At 38.2% G+C, this 21,340-nt stretch overlaps 1 protein-coding gene across 1 annotated transcript in view; it reads right to left on the minus strand.

The window, feature by feature from the left end:
- Positions 1-1,169: 1,169 nt before the first annotated feature.
- Ccdc6 (coiled-coil domain containing 6) overlaps positions 1,170-21,340 on the minus strand; it is a 117,942-nt gene continuing 97,771 nt past the window's right edge. The window contains exons 6-9 of the mRNA XM_047552948.1: positions 20,992-21,148; positions 18,080-18,180; positions 6,673-6,797; positions 1,170-5,404 (exon numbers count right to left, since the gene is read on the minus strand). Coding sequence (XP_047408904.1) covers positions 5,210-5,404; positions 6,673-6,797; positions 18,080-18,180; positions 20,992-21,148 — 578 coding nt within the window. The 3' untranslated portion in view covers positions 1,170-5,209. The remainder of the gene's footprint in view (positions 5,405-6,672; positions 6,798-18,079; positions 18,181-20,991; positions 21,149-21,340) is intronic.

Below are 21,340 nucleotides of genomic sequence, written 5' to 3' on the forward strand. Positions count from 1 at the left end.
ATATAAATCATGTTATTTTATAGATGAGAAATTAAGCCCAAGAGAGTTTAAGTAACTGGCCCAGGGAAAGAATGGGTACACAAACCCAGAACTGATTCTTAATCACCTTCCTACAAAGTAGGAAGCAAGAGCTAGAGATGTGGCTCAGTGGTAGAGTGCTCACCTAGCATGTGAGGCACTGAGTTCAAATTCTTAGCATCACAATAAATAAATAAAGGTCCATCAACAAAAAAGAAAATTAAAAAGTAGGAAGCAAAACCATATTTATAATTTAAACTTTTAAGAATAAGCACAATACCACACCAATTGTGACATACAAAGCCTAAATATTTGCAGTCGTGTCACTGAATGACATGGATGACACTGAGAAATTCACTGATAGGCAATGTGATTGTGGGAATGTCACAGAGTGTACTTATCACACTGTCACTGTGTGTGGCCTCCTAATGCAATCCAGAGATGCTCAACACAAGATGCATGAGGCTGCTGCTTGGGTAACAGGGCATACTGTTCTATGGTATGCTTTCATAAGTAGTTCATTTTTAAAGAAAATGATAAATATATAAAGCAGTAAGTCCATCTATCACATTGTATGCACTGTTCATAATTGCATGTACTGCATTTGTGCATGACAGGTAGTACAGGTTTATTTATACCAGCACCACCACATACATGTGTGTAATGCATGGCATGACAAATGACAGCTGCAATGCCACTAGGCAACAGGAATTTTCGGTTCCACTGTAGTCTTGAGGGACCACTTTACATATGCAGTTCCTCATTGACTGATGTGGCACGTAACTATTATATTTGCCTGTTTAAACATAACATTTTAAGAGTTGGCTATCCTTTCTATTTCAAAATCTCATCTTCTAGGTTTACTGTTTTAAAGAAATGCAGCACAGAATAGTGCATGAATCGTAAGTGCACAGCTCAATGAATTTTCAAAACTACAGCACTTTAACTAAACCGCACCAGCTCCTTTCATCCTATCTTCCCTAAGTTTACTTTCTAAAGCAGTATTTAGAGTTTAGATTCTATGTTGGATATCTGCCAGAAGCAACAGGGAAATGTTTGTTTTCCAACCCAAAGAACAGGGGAGGGGGAAGAGAGAGAGAGAGAGAGAGAGAGAGAGAGAGAGAGAGAGAGAGGGCTTAAGGCTCAAGAGGTACATTTTAAAAAATTATCTTTATTTAGGTTTCTGATTCAGCACATGTATCAAAGACTAATAAACATAAAGTAAATAAGACATTAATTGGAAGTCTTACATCTCTCTAAACTCCGTCCAAGAATGTCAAGATTGCCACAAGTACCAGAATCCCAACATAGTCAAGTTGTAGACAAGCCACCATGAGCAACACAGAGTGTGCACGGACATGCAGAGGGAAAAGGCGTGCTACCATCTGGCTCTCCTCTTTCCCCTGTTGACCTCTTTCCTTTTGACAGTCCACTTTTGCTTTCCAGGCTAAGTTCCAAGTCAAGTCCAAAGACCACTCAGGGTCAATCCGACCACATACTTTTCCAGAGGAATGTATTATCCTTAACATGTTGTGCCTGCAACTTTGTTTTTGCCAGGATGAAGTTCAGACTGAGATGTACAGTACAATCTAGATGACGGTGCAGACTATGTCAAAAAAGTAAAGTTGAGCAGTAGCCTGAGTTAAGGCATGAATGCACACAAGCACTCCTGCACACACAGCACTGTGCTATCATGAGCACGGGTTCCTTCAACCGCCTACCAAGAGGCAACCTAGGCATAGCAGTTAATCACAACTGCTGAGCATTTTGAAAAATGTGCCCCAAAACTTTATGCTAACATGTTTTATCAAACACACACAGAGAAAAAAAGAGAGGAGAGAAACTAAAAAGCAAAAACTCTAAAACCCCTTAATCTCTCTTACAATGGCTCTTGAGCATGGAACTCGTGTAGCAGCGTCAATGGCTGGCTCTTTAATAATTTGGAAATAAAAGTTTGTTTTACTATGCATTTCTTTGGTAGTCATCACTACAAAGTTTTCAGTGTAGGTTACCTATGAGACAAGAAGTAGACAGAAGATCGAGTGACAAATATTTCTTCTGTACTGATAAATATTAAGCTCTCAAAGCACAAGTGACTATGTTTTTTCTTGCCTGTGGGAAAGCAAGCCTCCGTGCAGGGGAAGTTCATATCTACCTAACAAAGGGTAATGCACATTTTTTCCCCCCTGACAACTGAAGAGTTAACAATTCACATTATAGATTATTTCTGGTCAAATCAGTTAGAAGCCAATCACAAGGCACAGCAGTACTTGATGTCAAAGCCACATTCTGGTCACATTCATTCCATGGTTACTAGTTAGAATCTCAGAAGCTCAGAACTGAAAACTCCTTACAATCCAAGGAGTAAGTTAAATTCAATCTTAAATACTTCTACCATCTGCCAAATTTCTAGAATTCTGTCTAGAATGCCAGCATGCTTGATAAGAGAAAGCAGTTCAGAGCCCAGAGTTGTCAGGTATTAGGTAGGTTAATTTGGTTTGTATAAAAGGCATGGTAATCTGGCAACAGAGTACTTATACTATTAGCAGCACAGTGGTAGCCAAGGGTCTCTGTCAGTAAGACAGGAAATAAAGCTACTAAGCTACTGTTTCTCCCTCCACCTGCGGGATGGCTACTGATTTTACAAAGACCTTTGAGAATCAACATCGGGTTCGGTTGTGCAAGTGGGCAACAGAATGGCAGGAAGCACATTCAGCCCCCATGAGAAGTGCCCAACCTAGGTAAGTCCATTTCCCACAGATGAGGGGGCTTCTGCCTCTATGGTCTCAGGATCTGAATCTCACTGGTCCCGGGTGGCAAAGCAGTTGCCAAGAAATTGTTCTAACTGCTGGTACTGCCCAACCATTAGTGGCTCCACATAAGGTCATAAAACATTTTAAAATGACATGAAACATCATAAATTCAAAAAAGTAGTGTTTGTTCTGAGTTTTGAATGTCCACAGGGAGAAACAACTAGATTTTTGTTGAAAAGTGCTGTTTGAAAGAGCAATATTTTATTTTGAAGTGAAATAATGAGTCTAGGGGAACCAGCAATACATTTCTGCAGAGGTCTGAATGTCAAGAATCTCTCTCTCAAAGGCATTTATCAGGAACTGTCTGCTCAAAGTGCTTTTTCATTCACCATATGGCAATGTTTTCACCTTTGTGCTTTGAGGAGGTAACGAAATTGACAGGAAACTGAGGAAAGATCATTACATTATAGGCCTTCTTATTTGAGCATAAGACACCAACCAACAGCATTGAAATTTACAATCCCATAAACAATTCTTGTAAACGTGTATCTCCCATAAGAAAAAAAAAGAACTGTACGGTGAAGGCAAAATCGGTTTGCCTAGTCACAGAATTCCTTGGAATGGCAATAATGTACCAGAAGGATCAGTGAGCTATTGGGGAAATCCCCAGTTTGACATGTCCCAGTCAGATCACATTAAAAACCTAAAGCCTTGATAATAAATGCCAAACTTCCCCAAGTTTGAGAACTGCACTATGATTATGTATATAACAGACATTATAAATAAAATTTTTACAGATCAACGATTTCTTCCTAACAATTGGGGATGACGTTCTCAGTATGGGGGTAGAAGCAGGAAGAGGTGAAAAACCTTTTTGTTGCTTTTACTCTCAAGTTCTTAAATGCTAGTCAAACACTATTATCCAATAACACTTTTTTTTTCATTCTGTTAACTCTTAAATATGCATTTGAAGGCAAAAATGGAAGTTTCTCTACTGTACAATATTAAATATCTACAACATCATGGTTCCTTATTTTTTAGGAGTGTGTGCAATAAGGAGTTAGATATTAGAGATGGTTGTCACAAAACATGAACTCTTAAAAATTACTGATAAATTAATATTCAGTTCTCTGATTATATCCGTCAGATAACACGTTCTCATCATAAAATATACATTCTCTAGTAAGTTATGTTCATCCACAGCATATATAAATATGCAAACACAGGTGGTAAAAAGCACTTTACTACCAACGTACAAATCAGTAACTGCTGAAAAACAAAAAGAAAGATGGAGCAAGTAGTAATGAAAGAGTGACTCTGTTCCACATCAAAGTGAAACCAAAGGGCTTAATGAATGGAAATATTCAGAATATACTTCTTTGTACACCATACTTGCTTATACTGGGCAAAATAAGCAGTCCTCGGTGCTAACGTACCACTTTCCTCTACATGTCTTTTCTTTCTGCCAAGCAATACAGTATTTTTGGCCATTTTGCCAAGATAGTCTAATGGCAGATAGTATTTTCTAATAGTATTTTGCACCTTTAAAATATTTGTTCAAATTCCATCTCAGGAGAACATAAAGAATGGGAGGGGAAATCACACTGGTATAGTTACAATCACCTGCCCTCTGCAGCAGGAATCAAAGAGCACATTCTAATCAGCCACTGAAATCACCCCAGGTTGTACACTCATGTTAGACTCATGTTAGAGGGGTCAAATAGGTGGAGTAGCATTAAAGATAAAGGGAAGAATCACATCTTAATATGTAAGAATTATCCATCCCAGGTTTGTGAAGATTTAGTCACGTGATTCGTTCTTTAGGTTGTTTTACAAGAGACATGGATGTTGCATTGGAAATAACCTATAAAAGTGTACCTGTAGAAAGCTCTACTAAACAGGGTGTGTCTTGGGCACCGATTCTTCTAACTTCCCATTGTACACTGAAAGTCAGATTTTCAAAGGTGTGAACTGTAGTGCTGAATTCTTGGTATGTTTGGTAAACACCACAATAATTGGAGAAGGGGGTAATAACAGCTGCTCAGTAATTTTCTGCAGATTCATGGAAAAAAATATAAAAAATATATCCCTTTTTATTTTACAAACCTAAAAGCCAAGAAAATGAAGCTCCGGGGCCAAGCAAAAATTGCACACTGCTGCTGTATTACCAAATACCAAATAGCCAATGTTCCAGCCAGGGAATGGACATACATGTAGATTCAAGTAAAACACGGATGGAAAGTCGTCTGGTTAGTGTTGTAGACCCACAACACTGGCTGCGTTTCCAACGAACGTTTACAACACAATGAATAGTGAAGCCTAGATAACCTCAGTGCAAATAAGTCAGATCCAAATATGCCAGGGAAGGAAGCCTTTGGCGTTGAGTAGACGGCTCCAATGGACGAGTCCCAACTTGAAATTCAGACTAAGCACATGCATTAAGGCTGGGAGGAGGGGTGCACCGAATGTTGCGAAGGGGCGGGCTGCGAGGCGCCTGCCGAGGGGACCGCGGGCTGCATGGGTGGCGGAGGTGGAGGCGGAGGCGGCTGGACTGGGGTCTGTGTGTTGGGAGACGGAGGCGGTGTGGGCCGTTTGAATTTGTCAGGACTGTTGCTTCTCCGTGGTGAAGGCCTCTGTGGAGAGGACAGGAAGCAGGTCAGCCTGGGGCGCCAGCAAGTTTCCAACACAGCACCGCCAGGAGTGGAGACTCCTGGAGAACTGAGCAGCGGACACCAGGAACCAGTGATCTCCTTTATCCCCACTGGGTACTGGGGAGTCAGGAGAGCTTAAGGTAGTGCTCACACCTACGCCTGTGGAAAAGCTGGGCAAAAATTACTATAAAACTTGCATTGGTCACACTATTGCACATGGCCCCATGAATGACACAGCTCTAACTTTTAAAAACAGGTGTCATATCATCCCCTTATGTGGTCACTGTCAGTTGTATGTCCTCAGTTTCTCCTCTCACTCCCCTCAAACAACTTCTCCATATCCCAAAGGTCAGAGCTCAACAAAACAGTCCCCATTTTGCACAAAGTCTATCAAACTGACTTAGAAAAAGCTTCAGAAATATCTCAATGATTTCACAGAATAGGGTTCCTCTTTGAAATATTATCTCAGTGGAAATATCCTCAATTCTTTCCACCTTTCTCACCCTATTAGCTACCTTTCTTCTCTTCCTTTGTGTGGTTACACAGATTGAATCCAGGGCCTAATGCAAGCCAGCCAGGCAAACACTCTTATCATTGATAATCATCCCCATTCCCCACCCCTCTTTTTTTTGGAGACAGGATCTCATTAAGGTGCCAAAGCTGGCCTTGACCTTGTAATTCTCCTGCTTCAGTCTCCTAAGTGTCTGGGGTTACAGGTGTGCACCACCTTGCCCATTCCTATTAGCTACCTTTTTGACTGGTCTGTTAGTCAACTATATAATTAATTCTAATTAATTAAATACCCTGTATTTAAGCTTCCTTCTAATTCCAGGAGAGAAATTTCTGAGTAAAACTAGAAATAAGGTTAACTTCAGGGAGAATATCAAGGGTTAGTGAACTGTGAAGGTGTAGATGGTAAATATTTTCAGAAACTATGGCAACCAATAATAATTCTTTATGGCAAGGAACTGGCCAGAGTTTGGTTAAGGCACTGGTCAGACTTCAAGTTACATTTCAAACAGGGCGATTTTTCACAGGAAGTAAAGTTGAAGTTTTGCATACTGAAAAGGAGTCTAGTTTTAACATTAGAACTTTGTGTCAAACTACAGAGAAGTCTCTTCGGTTTAAGGTGAACTGAGCGGGGGAGATGGGAAGAAAGGTAAATGTTTAAGGGCAACAATTGCAGTCTCCGAAGAGGACCATCTGGTACCTGCACTGAAAGCGCTGCTTCCCACCCTACAGACACTTACTGTGATTCCATGGGACGTCCCCATGTGTTGCACGTGAAGACCTGGAGAATTGTAGTAAGACATTCCGGCTCTAGTCAATGAGGTTGGTGGCGTGAAACCAACTGTGTGACTTGCATATGATAGACCTGAAATATAACAACAAATTAAGCATCATCTCTAACTCAATTAACTATTAGTATCTTCAATCATCTAGGTTTTGAAATGCAGAGGTCTCAATTAACCAAAAAATAAAAACACATGAGAAAGGCGATGGGCTCACTGAACAGCATGCTGGATAATGAGGGATATAAGAAGTCGAGCCCTGGAACAGAATAGAAAACCCAGAAATAAACCCACACATATACCATCAACTGATTTATAAGAAACATGCTGAGAACACACAATGGGGAAAAGACAGTCTTGGCAACAAAAATGTTAGGAAAACTGGATAACTACATGCAAAAGAATAAAACTGGACCTTTCTATTATACCATACACACAAATCAACTCAAAATGGATTAAAGATTTAAATTTAAGACCCGAAATAATAAATGCCCTAGAAGAAAAATAATCAAAGAGTGACAAGTCAATCTATAAAACGGGAGAAAATATCTGCAAACTACTTATGTGATAAGGGGTTAACATCCAAAATATACAAGGAACTTCTATACTCAATGATGAAAAAAAAACCAAACCAAACCAAAGACCAAATAACTCAATTTAAAAAATGAGCAAAAGGAGCTACAGGTGTTGTTTAGTGGTAGAACCTATCATATGTGAAGCCCTGGGTTTGCTCCCCAGCACCACCATCATGAATAAAATAAATAAAAATAAAGCAGAGCAATTGGATTGGCATTTCTTCAAAGACATACCAATGGTTGTTAAGTATATGAAAAAATTATGTCATTAATCATCAGGGAAAAACAAATCAAAACCACAATGAAGAATTATTTCTCACTTACTAGGATGACTATCATTTTAAAAAATGACATCCTGTCGAGAATATGGAGAAATTGTATTGTTGGTGGGAATGTAAAATGGAGCCTTTGCTACAGAAAATGGTATGGAGATGCTCCCTGTCACCAAATGAAAACAGAACTATCACAGAGACCAGGAATTAAGGATGGAAATCAGGATTTCAGAGAGACATGTGCACTCCCATGTTCCACACAGCATTATTCACAATGTCTAGATACAGAAACAACCTAACTGTCCATCCATGGATGAACTCATAAGGAAAAATGTGGAGACACATACAATATAATCCCTTTCAAAAAGAGAACCTGCTATATGTGATAACAAAAAAACCTGGAACACTATGCTAAGTGAAATAACACAATCACAGAAAGACAAATACTCAATGATTCCACTTACATGTGGAACAGAAAATAGTCAAACTTAGAGATAGGAAGGTGACTGCTAGTGACTGAGGAGGAAGAAGAAAAAGGGCAGAATTGCTATTCAACAGGCATAAAGTTTCTGTTAAGCAAGGTAAATATGCATAAAGAGTCACTGTACAAAAAAAGGATCCATTCAAGAGTGTGTGGACAGGAACTCCCGATTAACTGTTTTGTGTCCATTAGATGCCAAGCCAAGTGAACTCTACTTCTGCTTTTCTGAATGACATGAAAGAGAGAAGCTGTTAAAGATGCTTTTCTATACACTTTTTGCTTCCACAGTAGACATTCAGCCACCAAGGCTTTTCCTTCAGTTGTCCTACAACAGGACATGGCTGTGCCCTCAACACCTAATGACAAGAACTGACTTTGTCTTTTGTTTATCAATTAGTGGTGCTTTCTGTTTGACATATTTCCATTTCCAATTGTGGATTTTTTATTCCATTTGCAAAACAGAGGTCTGAAGTAAAGCATGTCTTTTGAAGTAAGTGGTCCATATGATGCTTACTGGTATCACAGGGCATTGTTCAGCTAGGAGAGGGAGGAAGAGATTGTCTTTAAATAGGTTTGGCAATTAAAACCCTAATTCTACTTCTTATGAAAGTGGTAAATTTAAGTCTACAAAAGTGGATTCTTATCCCCAAAGAGACCTTAAAAGTTTCATTAAAAAAAAAAAAAAAAAGGAAAAAAAAATTCCAGCAAGTTTTCTAGTATTACTAGGTTAACCTTTCTGAAGAGTAATTATATTAAGTCAGTGACCAAGAATCTCCAAAGACTGTTTACCCACCTGAGGGGGAAAATAAAACTCCAAAAACAAACAAAGAAAAAAAAAAACCTTTCTGGCTGCTATAAAGCTCTATGTGTTTGCCTTCAAACTACCTTCTCATGGTCTAGATCAGTCTTCTTAACATGGGTATGAAAGTCTTGCTTGCCTTACCCCAAACCAAATAAATAAAGAGCTTGAGCCAGGTGCAGTGGTACATGCATGAAAGGACAGTGATTTAGGAGGCTGAGGAATGAAGGTGAAAAGTTCAAGACCAGCCTCAGCAACTTAGCGAGGCCCTGAATCAAGATTAAAAAAATACAAATGACTGGAGATGTAGTCCTGTGGTAAGGTGCCCCTTGGTTCAATCATCAGTACAAAAAAATATAAATAAAAATTCAGGGTAGCTGGCACCAGGGTAGCAAAATGAGAAGTACAGAGATATTATCACTCTTCCTCAGACCTGTCTGTCCATCGTTTGTCACCTGCCCGAGAATGTCTTCAATTTCCTTGCCTCTTCCTTTCCCCAATGTCATTCAGCGCTTCTCCCATTCTTTTTTTCTGGGAGCAGGGGGAATGGGGGATTGAACTCAGGGGCACTCAACCACTGAGTCACATCCCCAGCTCTATTTTGTATTTTATTTAGAGACAGGGTCTCACCGAGTTGCTTGGCGCCTCGATTTTGCTGTGCCTGTCTCTGAACTTGTGATCCTCCTGTCTCAGTCTCCTGAGAGCTCCCCCATTCTTTGGAGAGGCAAAAAGCCCAGGCTTTAAAGCCAGACTGAATGATTATCTTAGATTGCAACTATGTCACTTGGCACTGAGCAAGAACAGACAAGTCACTTACTCCCACTGTGCTTTAAATTCCTCAACTGGCAAGTGGGATTACTTTATAAAATTATTGTGAGGATAAAATGAGTTATCATCATATGTACTGTTCGACCTACTTCCCCAGGTCCTGTTGTGGCTTATAGGCCCTGTTGCCTCTTAGAGGCCACGGTCCATGTCTTATTAATTTTTGTTTTCCCTTGAATGCTAATGATCAAGCATCTCATCTTCTTGCCTAGGGATATAAAAAAAAATTTTTTTTAAAACAAAACAAAACCAAAAAAAACAAACAAAAAACTCTAGGTTAAAATTTCAAACTGCAAAATCTGGTTCACTCAATACAATAGAGTCAGGCATAGCTGAATGAGGAGGGCACAGTCTGAGAAATGCATTGTTAAGTGATTTCGTTATTGTGTGAGCATCACAGAGTGTGCTTACACAAACTAAGTGACAATGCCATCATTGACATAAACATCATTATTCTGCACCCATTTCTTTTATTGCTTAAATTGTTCTAGTTCTGGTGTTTGGGAGTTCCTGTATTCATTGGGCACCCCTCCCCCCCAACCCATTTTGTTTTTTGAGCACTTCCTTAACTTATTATACTACAAGGTGCCTCAGACCCGGAAACATCCATCACTCAAGTAGCCCACGTTCTTTTCACTGATGAATGGAGTTAGAAACCAAAGTCTGGGAGCTGGGTGTTCCCATTATTAGTGGGAGCAGAGCTATTTTTAGAAATCATACTAACCACCCTTGATTTAGACACATCAGAGTATACTAATTGGGATTATCCTTTCCTGAGGCACCGTAAAATAAGGAAGAATTTGAAAAGTAACACACTTCACACATATAAAGCTACATGTAATCAAGAAGAGGAGCTTTCATAAGTTGTTAGATAGGTAGTTTTCCACCGAATTGTGAAAGAGGACGCAAAATAGTTCAAAAAGCTGGAGAAAATGCAAGGATTTCCAATGTTAGCAACAAAAAGGGAGGAATAAAAGCTAAAATATTTAAAGTGGAAATGAAAAATATATAAACTTCTACTAAATAAGTGTTGAGATATTCTTTTTTTTTCTTTTAATTTTTTTTTATTGTAAACAAATGGGATACATGTTGTTTCTCTGTTTGTACATGGAGTAAAGGCATACCATTTGTGTAATCATAGATTTACATAGAGTAATGTTGTTTGACTCAGTCTGTTATTTTTTCCCTTCCCCCCCACCCCTCTTTTCCCTCTATACAGTCCTTCCTTCCTCCATTCTTGCCCCCCTCCCTAACCCCTCCCACCCCCCATTATGTGTCATCATCTGCTTATCAGAGGAGATATTCTTAACATTGAGAACTACTAATTGTTCCAGAAAAAATAAAAGGGAATCCCTTTTTTTCTTCTTTTGTCTGATTTCTCTGGTTAGAGTTTAGAGAACTGTATTAACTACATTGAACATCCTTACCTTGTCCCTGATTTTAGAGGAAATGCTTTCAGATTTTGTCTGTTCAGTATTATGTTGGCTTCAGTTTTGTCACAGACTTTAAAATGCTGAAGTAGGTTCCTTGCATCCCTAGTTTTGCTGGTATTTTTAATATGATTGGGTGCTGCATTCATTAGAGGACTTTTCTGCATCTATTGGTAGTGGTCATATGATTCTTAATTCTATTTAAGTGATGAATTACATTTATTGATTTGCATATGCTGAACCAAACTTGCATTTCTGGAATGAAGCCCACTTGATCATGGTGTATTGTCTTCTTCATGTGTTTCTGAATGTGGTTTCCTAAGATTTTATTGAGGATTTTTGCAGTATTTGGGAGGGTTCTCTCCCTTTCAATTTTATGGAATAATTTGAGGATGACTGGTATTAGTTCTTCTGTAATGGTCTGGTAAAAATCAGCCGAGAATCTATCTGGTCCTGGGTTTCCCCCCATCCCACCCCCAAAGGTTTTCAATTGCTGTTTCAATTTCATTACTTCATATTGGTCTGTTTAGGTTTTCTATATCTTCCTGGTTCAATCTGGGAAGGTCATATGTATCTAGAAATTTCTCAATGTATTCTACATTTTGTAGTTTATTGGAGTATAAATTTTCAAAATAGTTTCTAATGATCCTCTGGATTTCAGAAGTATCTGTGGTGATACCTCCCTTTTCATCTCTAATTTGGTTAATTTGGGTCTTCTCTTTCTTTTGGTTAGCTTGGCTAAGGGTTTATCAATTATAGTTATTTTTTCAAAGAATCCACTCTTTGTTGATCATGTTTATTTTTTTATGCTCAATTTCATTGATTTCAGCTCTGATCTTTATTATTTCCTATCTTCTACTGATTTTGGAATTAGTCTGTTTTTTCTCTAGGCCTTGAGGCAGAACATGACTATTTGGTTTTTTGTTTTTTTTTTTTTTTTTTAAATGAAGCATACGATGCAATACATTTTCCTCTTACTACTGTTTTCATACTGTCCTAGATTTTGATTTTTTGCATCTTTGTTTTCATTTATTTGTAATAATTTCTTCTCTCATTTCTTTGATCCATTCTTCATTTAAAAGTATCTTGTTTAATCTCCATGTGTGTTGTTATTTTTCTTGCTGTTGATTTTTGATTTCATTCCATTATGGTGCAATATGATCCATGGGATTGTCTTTTTTTGTGTATTTGCTAAGAATTACATTGTGACCTAGAGCATGGTCTCTTCTGGAGAAGGCTCCATGAGCTGCTGAGAAGGTAAATTCAGCTGTTTTGGGGTAGAATGTTCTGTAGATGTCTATTAGGTCCATTTGATTTATAGTGTTATTTAGGTAAGATATATATTGATTTTATGCTTTGGAGACCTATTGGTGATAGGGATATGTTGAAATCTTCCAGTATTATTGTTGGGGTCCATCTGGGAATTAATGTCAATGTATTTCTTTAATGTACTTGGGTGCATTGACATTTGGGGTATTTATATATATTAACTATCATTTCTTTCTGTTGGATTGTTCACTTTCCCAGGACTTAACACAGCCCTCTGTCTCTTCTGATTAATTTTTACTTGAAATCAGCTTTATCAGATATGACAACAGCTACTCCAGTTTGGTTTTGGACTCCATTTGTGTGGAATATTTTTTTTCTATTCTTTTACCTCTAGTCTGTGATTGTCCTTACCTATGTGTCTCTTGCAAACACCATGTAGTTGGATCTTGTTCTTTGATTCATCATGCAAATGTTAGTATTTTAATTGGGGAGTTAAGACCATTTATTTTCAGTGTTTGGATATGTTTGTGGTTTGCTGTCATTTTGATTTTTTTCTTTGCATTTAATTCTGTCTTGGTTCTCATTTAGATGAATAGTGTTGTATTTACCTTCATTCATTTGGGAGTTTGGGGATTTCTTTTGGGGTTCCTCTGTTTGCAATTTATTTTTGAACATTCTTTGTAGGGTTGGCTTGGTTCTCATGTATTCTTTTAGTTTATCTTTATCATGGAAGATTTTTAATTCCCATGGAATATGGAAGTTTTGCTGGGTAATCTTGGTTGGCAATTATTTCTTTTTAGAGCTTGAAATATCTCATTCCATGCCCTCCTTGATTTTAGGGTCTGAATTAAGAGGTCTGAAGTAAGTCTTATTGGTTTGATACTAAGTGTGAACTGATGTTTCTCTTATGGCTTTTAATATTCTTTCCTTATTTTCTATGTTAGCCATTTTGATTATGATGTGTTGGAGAAATTATCTTCTGGATAGGTCTTATTTATGTATGTCTACCTCCTTTATGACATGGGGAAAGTTTTCTGTGACAATCTTATTGAAAATGTTCTTATGCCTTTAGCTTGTGTCATGTTCTCCTCTATCCCAGTGATTCTCAGGTTTGGTGTTCTGAAGTTGTTCCAGAGTTCTCAGATATTTTAATCATGTTCTCTTTTTTCTTCTTTATGTACTCTGTGTGCTCAAATTCATACATCCTTTCTCCAAGGCCTGAGGTTCTGTCCTCGAATGCTGAAGTTCTATTTCCCACATAATCTAGTCTGTTGGTGATTGCTTTAACATGAATTTTTAAATTGGTTGTGTTTTTCACTTTTAGGAGTTCTGACTGGTTTATTTTCAATATTCCTATTTCTTTATTAAAATTATCTTTCATCTCCTGAATTTGCTCTCTTAATTCATTCAGTAGATCTTTAGTTCACTAAACATTTTGATAATCAATTTTTTATAATCTTTCTCTAGAACTTCCTTTACTTTCGTTTGTGGATTCTTTGGTTGGGGATTATTAAATTTGGGGGCAGAATTTGCTTGTTTCCTCACATTTTCTGAGGTCCTAGATTTGAGCATCAACTGAGGTGGGTTCCCCTTTCTATTTTATATGTGTACCCTTATGTGTATTTCTTTATTCTTATAGGATCTGTGTTTTTGATATATGAGTAGATGTCTAGGAGGGGGTCCTGAAGTTCCCCTCTGGCCATTTCTCCTTAGGGTCTGGTTTTGGGCTTGGGGTTTTTGTCTCCCCAATTCTATGAGGTAAAGAAATGCTTAGGCTCAAATAGTGTTAAATCAACTGTGGGGTGATGTTCACTGTTTGTTAATCTGGGTTGTTCTTGGTAGCAGGATCTCTTGAATTGTACCAATAACGTTCTAGCCCCTCTTAGAGGGAGGGGTAACCAGGAATAGCACTAGTATCAGTAATACATGTATAAGATAAATTTCCAGTGTCTACTTTGACATATGTAGCCCTAATTGTCACCTATACAGAAATGGTGGGGGCAGCATTTGATATCAGTAGCAGTACACAAGACTGCAAACTAGATAAAGCATTCAACCTCAGGTGTCTACTGTATCATCCACTGTATTTATAATCACATTCATAAGAATGGGGTGTGAATTGCATGAACTGTATGATTTTATTATTTAGTGGGATTACAGTTTCTTAGGTAAAGAGAAAGGAGAGTGGGAAGGTAAAAGAAAGGTTGAAAATTTTTAAAAAGTGAACAGAGGAGAGGCAGAAAGAAGGTAGCAGATGATGACTATAAAGTGCAAGTAATACAAGATTTGCTGAAAATAATAAAAAAAGAAAAATAGAAAGTGGAATAAGAAAAATTGGGGCATTAGTGGGAGAAGAGAGCAAACAAGGGGAGATAAAAGGGAAAATAACAAAAATATGAATAAACTCACAAATGTAAGAGTGAAATAACAAGGATAAATAATAAGTGCAAAGAAAGCAATTAACGTTAAAGTACAAATTTAGGAATATACATTAAATCTTTTTGAAGTTACCATGCAATGAGTACACATGTAACCACACAAAGTCATGCACAATGGAAAAGAGTGAATACTAATATGATAAAATGATGTTTTAAAACATCATTTTAAAACATTTTAAAATTTAAAAAAAGATAAATACAAAATAGATTAAAAAGGGAAATGGTGGAATGAAAAGAAATTAGAAAAAAACTAAATAGAAATTTCTCAAAAGAAGAAATACAAATAGCCAACAAGTATATGAAAAAAAAATGTTCATCTCTAGCAATCAGAGATGCAAATCAAAACCATGTAAAATTTCATCTCACTCCAGTTAGAATGGCAATTATCAGGAACACAAGAATAAATACTTGCAAGGATGTGGAGAAAAGGGTACATTCATACATTGTGGTAAGCCTGCAAATTAGTACAATCACTATGGAAAGCAGCATGCAGACTTCTCAAAAAACTAGGAAAGGAACCACCACATGACCCTGCTATCCTACTCCTCAGTATTTATCCACAAGAAATGAAATCAGCATACTATAGTGATACAGCTATGTCAATATTCATATTAGTACAATTTACAATAGTCAAATTATGGAGTCAACCCAAATGCCCATCAAGAAAATGTGGCATATAAACAGAATGGAGTGTTACTCAGTCATAAAGAAGACTGAAATAATGGCTTTCGCTGATAAATGAATGGAAAGATAGAAAATCATGCTATGTAAAATAAGAGACTCAGAAAAATTAAAGCCAAATGTCTTGTCTCATGTGGAAGCTAGAGCAAAATAAGGGAAAGAGGTGTCAAGGGAAGGCACAAGATATCAAAGATACAGGGAATATCAGTGGATTAGGAGGAGGAGAATGAGAGGGAGAAAAGGAATAGAAATATGGAATTTTTAAATCATCATAATATATGCATATAAAAATGTGCCAAAAAATTTCACCTGTATGTATATGTAGAAAATACCAATCAAAAATAAATATATAAAGGAGTAAAAGAAAGATTAATGGAGGAGAGGAGAGATACTGGGGGAAGGAGGAAGAAAGGGAAGAAGGGACATGGGGATTGAAATGAAATTCCTTGCATGTATTATTTTGTATAAATGAACCCAAATAATATGTACAATTATAATGCTCTAAAAAAAAAAAAAAAATCCATTTTGCTGATCTACTATGTATAGCACTCCAATACTGTCACACAAAAATGGAATAATATTACTACCAAATAGGAAATAAAATCAACTTTGAGGTTATAAATTTAAAATACGATAAAAACATTCTCACTTAGGCTATCTGAAAAAACAAATCTAGATGTTATCTATTACATAGTTTCAGGGAAAAATCACACAGTTAATCTATCCAAGCTAGCCCCATACTTGATGTAGGTCCCACTACAGGGACAGGTGCAGAGAAAGTCAAAATTATGCAAATGGGATAAATTTTCCTAAAGGTTATATGTTATAATAGAAGTAATATTCTGAACCAAGATATGATATTTGTATTTTACTTTTTTCAGTGACTTCAACATTTCTTTTTAATCAACTGAAAATTACAAATCTCTAAAACTTTCTTTAGCTTTAAATAAATCTAACAGGATGTTAAATTATACTAAGAATCAGCATCACCATCAACTGCAAAGTAACCTTCCATCTTGCCTCGTCCCAATTCCTGCCTTACTTTTACATTAATAAATTAAAAAAAAAAAAAAAAAAAAAAAAAAAAAAACCTTTATCATGGTAATGCAACCAAGAGCTATTTGGGGAAAACAGAGAGGCAAACAGGAAGGAAGCCTTTGGAAGGAGACATTAAGGCCACTGGAGGGAAGGAGAAACAGATTTAGGAACATCTTCTAGCAAAAACAAGGGGCAATGACCAGGCCATTATCCACCAGATAAAGTCCTTTTGGTCTGTGATCAGTCCCTGTTTACCTTGCTTGATGTCAGAGAGCATGCTGGCCCAAAATATACACAAGTTGCTACTCTTTGTGTTGACATTTCATCTTTTGATTTTCTCCACTTTAAAAAAAAAAAAAAAAAAAAGTCACAGCAGCCCAGTGCTGGGCTGGATCCCCAAATCACAAAACCAAGCCATTTCTTTCTCATGCTCTTGATAGCTAAAGGCATTACAGCACCATTTTTCTTCATCAACATTAAGGTGAGGGGTCCTTCACTTTATTATGACAGACAAAATACCATTGCCCTAAATGGAAGGTGTTTGACTTTACAAAACCTTATGCTGCCCCACTTGAAGGCAGTCACCTCATTCCACTCTCCTGGGAAACTCCTCCTCCATCCTCCTCACAGACCCCATACACTTTTACCTCCAGTTCTGTTTAAAACATGTTTATCAACGAGCACAAGAACAACAGTCTCTTCATTTCGGCCTCAAGATGCAATTCCTTGGCTGCCACCTGTCTTTCCTCCCCCTCCTCCACCTGCCTCCTGTCCCCTCTTCCTCTCTTGCTGGATCACTGACTTGTCCTCCTGGCCCAAGAGCCCCACACAGTGCTGGTGCTGAGCCAGATACCCTAGGGAGGGTACTTTCAGGTTCTGATGAAACAAGCCTGCCTTTGAGGACAAGGCTTCTGAAAGCAAAGCCAGAATCAGCATGCCAGACACAAGTCCACTCCTTCTTGTATGGCCAGCCTATTGGGGCCAAGTTCCACTCACCAGTCATGGGAAATATTAGGAGGCAGCTCATGCTAAGCAGAACACAGGCTGGGAAACAGCTGTGTCCTGCCTTCTCTCTTACTGGCTCTGTGACCAGTATCTGGGGAACCTCCTAATGGCTGCTTCCCCATGTTTAACACAGAGTAAAAATGAGGTAATGTACTTGGAATGTAGTAAAGAAACCCATAGAAGATATATCATGAGGCATCTTGGAAATCTACCCAGGAATTCTGTCCATCCACTGAGACTTAACATCATAGTCAAAGATAGTCAGTCGTCTTCTTCTTAACAGTCTTCATTTTAAAAGGTATTTCGGAGTCCAATTCCTCTAAGGTTAAAAAAAAAATTGAAGAAAAATACCAGCTGTCACTACAGCTTTTGTGCTTAAAATTTTCAAGTCGATTCAGTCTTGATAGTGACTTGTTTTTGATATTTTCGAACAACACGTGACTGTAATCTGTTATCTGTGTTTACACGATTTTTAAATGCTAGAAGAGAACATAATCAGGGTCTATTAAACATACTGGAAATCAGTCACTGAGGTAGTGAAGACATACTCACCGGGTGATATAGGCCTACTTGAACTTGGAGAAGGTGTGTAAGGGATTGGGCTGGACACAGTGCGAGGTCTTAATCCTTGTGCAGACATCTCGTTAAAATACCTAAGAGAGAAGGGGAAATGATGAAAATGCATTTAAATAATTCTTAAGCGCTCTTCCATGAGAAAGTGTTTGGAGGTCACATCTTGAAGTCAAAATCCAGAATGTTTAGAGTGATAATGTAGCTAGGAGACATAACACGGACTTCCCAGATCACACCGATCCAGTTTGGCAAACCTCTCTCTTACAGGGGCAAAGGGAAGGAAATTCAGGATGTCTTTTTCTCAGGATAGAGGTCTGGTCACAGAGTCACATGGTACACCATGGCTATGCAGAAATTCCACTCTTCTGTCCCAAGAAATGAAATAAAAAGAAACCCATGTTTTAATGGTTATGTGGTCTCCCCTCCCCACCCCAGATACTAGGGATTGAACCCAGGGTCCTTTTATCATTAAGCCATATCCCATATCTCCAGCCCTTTTTATATTGTAATAGGATCTCACTAAGTTACTGAGGCTGTCCTCAAACTTGGACACCTTCTGCCTCAGCCTCTTCAGTCACTGGGATTACAGGTATGTGCCACTATGCCCAGCTTAATGGCTATGTCTGAATTGCAATTTGAAAACTCAAAATCATGGAAGACTCAGAGATTTATGTCATCAAATTAAACAATGAATGGGACAATGAACCGAATGTCAGTCACCTCTTTACAAGGCAAGTCATGCTTATAACAAATGGCTACATATTAGAATGGATCAGAGGACATGAGTATCAAGCACCTTTGGGTAATCATGCTAAGCTACACTTTGCTACGTCTGATTACCTGGATTTTAAAGTCTCATCAGATTTGAGAATGTTGAAAGGTGATTGTGAGGAACATCAGTTTTCACTTTGTGAATCAAGCACAGAGTGCTGAAGAGGAGAAATTTCTACCTGAGAAATTTCCTGATAAACCATCTTTCATGGGCCTGTAGCCATATGCATGTACACCCTTATCCCAAGGAAGACCTCAGCCCCGATATTCAGTCACTTTGCTGAAGAAACTGATGTGGCCGCTTCTAAGCACATTTATGGACTTGAACAAATCAGTTCAAGTTCAGTTCTTAGTTTCACAAGAACTGCAACTACGTAGCCACCGCTGATTCTTCCTATTCTCTTTAGAGCAGCTCACCATAGTGGCACTGGGAGGGACCTCTCTTTGTATTCTACATCCAGATAGGCAGCCAGCACCACCTCTTGTGGTCTGAAGTGTCATGATTTTCTTTCTCCCAAATATGAGATCATCATTTCTAGAAGGCAGAGAAGTACTTATTGGGCGGCTGTACTCTGGCTGGGATAATCTGACCTACAAAAAGTAAAGTAGATCTTCTGGAGGGAATATCAGTTCTGGAAAAAATATTCATCTGAATCTGAAATAACTTTAGCCTTGTCACCACAGCCAGAAGAAACTGTCCCTAGAGTATATCTTATCCAAAATTGGGTACAGGACTCTATGTAGGGTAACATGTGGTCTGCTCTGAGAATCAAGGTGGTTAATAAGGTAGTTAATAAGATGTTTGATGTCCTACCTCACATTATTAGTCCAAAGTCTCACAAGATTCCCGAGGATTTTTAGGGGGTGAAAAAAAAAGTGTAGGGGGGAGGGAGCGCCAGAAATACATCAGTAAAATTTAGAATTAAAGATGACAGTTTTGTAATAAACTTTTGAGAAAAAGTAATGCTTTTTCTTTTCAAGTGAGGACACATAAAACATTTTAAATAGGATAATCTACTATCCTCTTTCTATAAATGTCTTTTTTCTCATTTACAGACTTCCATTACAGAAAAGCTTACATTTTTCTTGAAACTATCGACAGCAAACAGATCAAAGGCTTTGGCAGCCCCCTGGATCTATGACAAGGGTCCAGACATGTTTGGCATCGTCACTACTACTCCACAGATACCAGCAGATCCTGGTCTCATACACTGGCTGCCCAGTCGAGCTGGAGGGGCCCCCAAAGAGGCTCGGTCTCATCTCTCACACTGAGATATGGTCTAAACTCAGGGAACCCTAATCCAGAACAGGAAATGTCCTTGAAGAAAATTTCCTTGCAGAAATTATCTGGTTCAGAGAAAATGTTAATCCCCTACCTGTAGGGTTTCTCTGTTAAACAGGGTTCTAGTTTTGTCAATTTAGATCTCTTGCTTATCTTAGCAACCACTTTCCTCTGAAGTTCAGAGGAGGAGGTAGAAGAGAGAGATCTAGATGGGAGACAAGAGCTGAGACCAGTTCCTCTAGTTAACTAATGGATGACCCTCCCAGCTCATTTGTAGTGACATAGTAAGGAGGTTCAATGAATAGCCTCATGCAGATGAATACCATACCTCAGTTTTATTTTAAAAAGTACCAGCAAAAAAGGCTGAGAAGTTATCCACTGTGCTAAGGCCAGTCCTTGAGATATCAGTCACCAGCACCTGGCTCCTGCTGGTTCTTCAACCTACAGCAGACATTTGTTTCCTTGGGCTGAACTACAGCTTGCTTATGCTTCCATGGGAATTAAGATGTGCTCAAGCTTTACCTAGCTTTAACACAGAATTAGACTAAATCAAAATAAAGGCAAACTCTGCTTCCATTTCTTCCCCGCCAAATAATCTTAAAATAGAAATTTTTTCACTAATTTTCTGTTTAAGGAAAGTGTCCAACCTCCTGCATTCATCCATTCTGAACATCTATTTTTATGTGGTGGCATTCGTCATTGCCATTAATTTGATGTGCATTTAAGCCCTCTACTGTCACCATATCTAATGGGATGGAAAGACAAGTCCTTTCTTGGGACCCTTTTTGTTGTTGTAGCTGTTGTTTTTTAATTTGATGACCCAGGACATATTGTGCACCTTTCATCATCCATTTCTAAGCTGGACTCGCTCTCAGAGAGCTGTCGACAGAGGGCTTCTCTTCTCTCCATTTCCCTCTGCAGCTTCCTCTGCAGCCGCAAGTTCTCTTCCCTCATGTGACGTTCTTCCTCCAGATACTGGGCCATTTTCTCTGAATCTGAAAAGGGAGTTCTCAATTAAACCACATTTTACACAATCATTAGTCAAATCTTAAAAAAGGAGACTCCAGGTCAGCTCCTAAGCCCCAGAGAGGGCAATTACTGTGAGACACTCTCATGCACACAGATGAGATCTGAATTTAAATTTTATTCCAAGCATCGAAGTTTACCACTGATTTATATTTAGAAAA

This window comes from Sciurus carolinensis, chromosome 5 (genome assembly GCF_902686445.1).
Source record: "Sciurus carolinensis chromosome 5, mSciCar1.2, whole genome shotgun sequence".
Classification (NCBI taxonomy): Eukaryota; Metazoa; Chordata; class Mammalia; order Rodentia; family Sciuridae; genus Sciurus; species Sciurus carolinensis.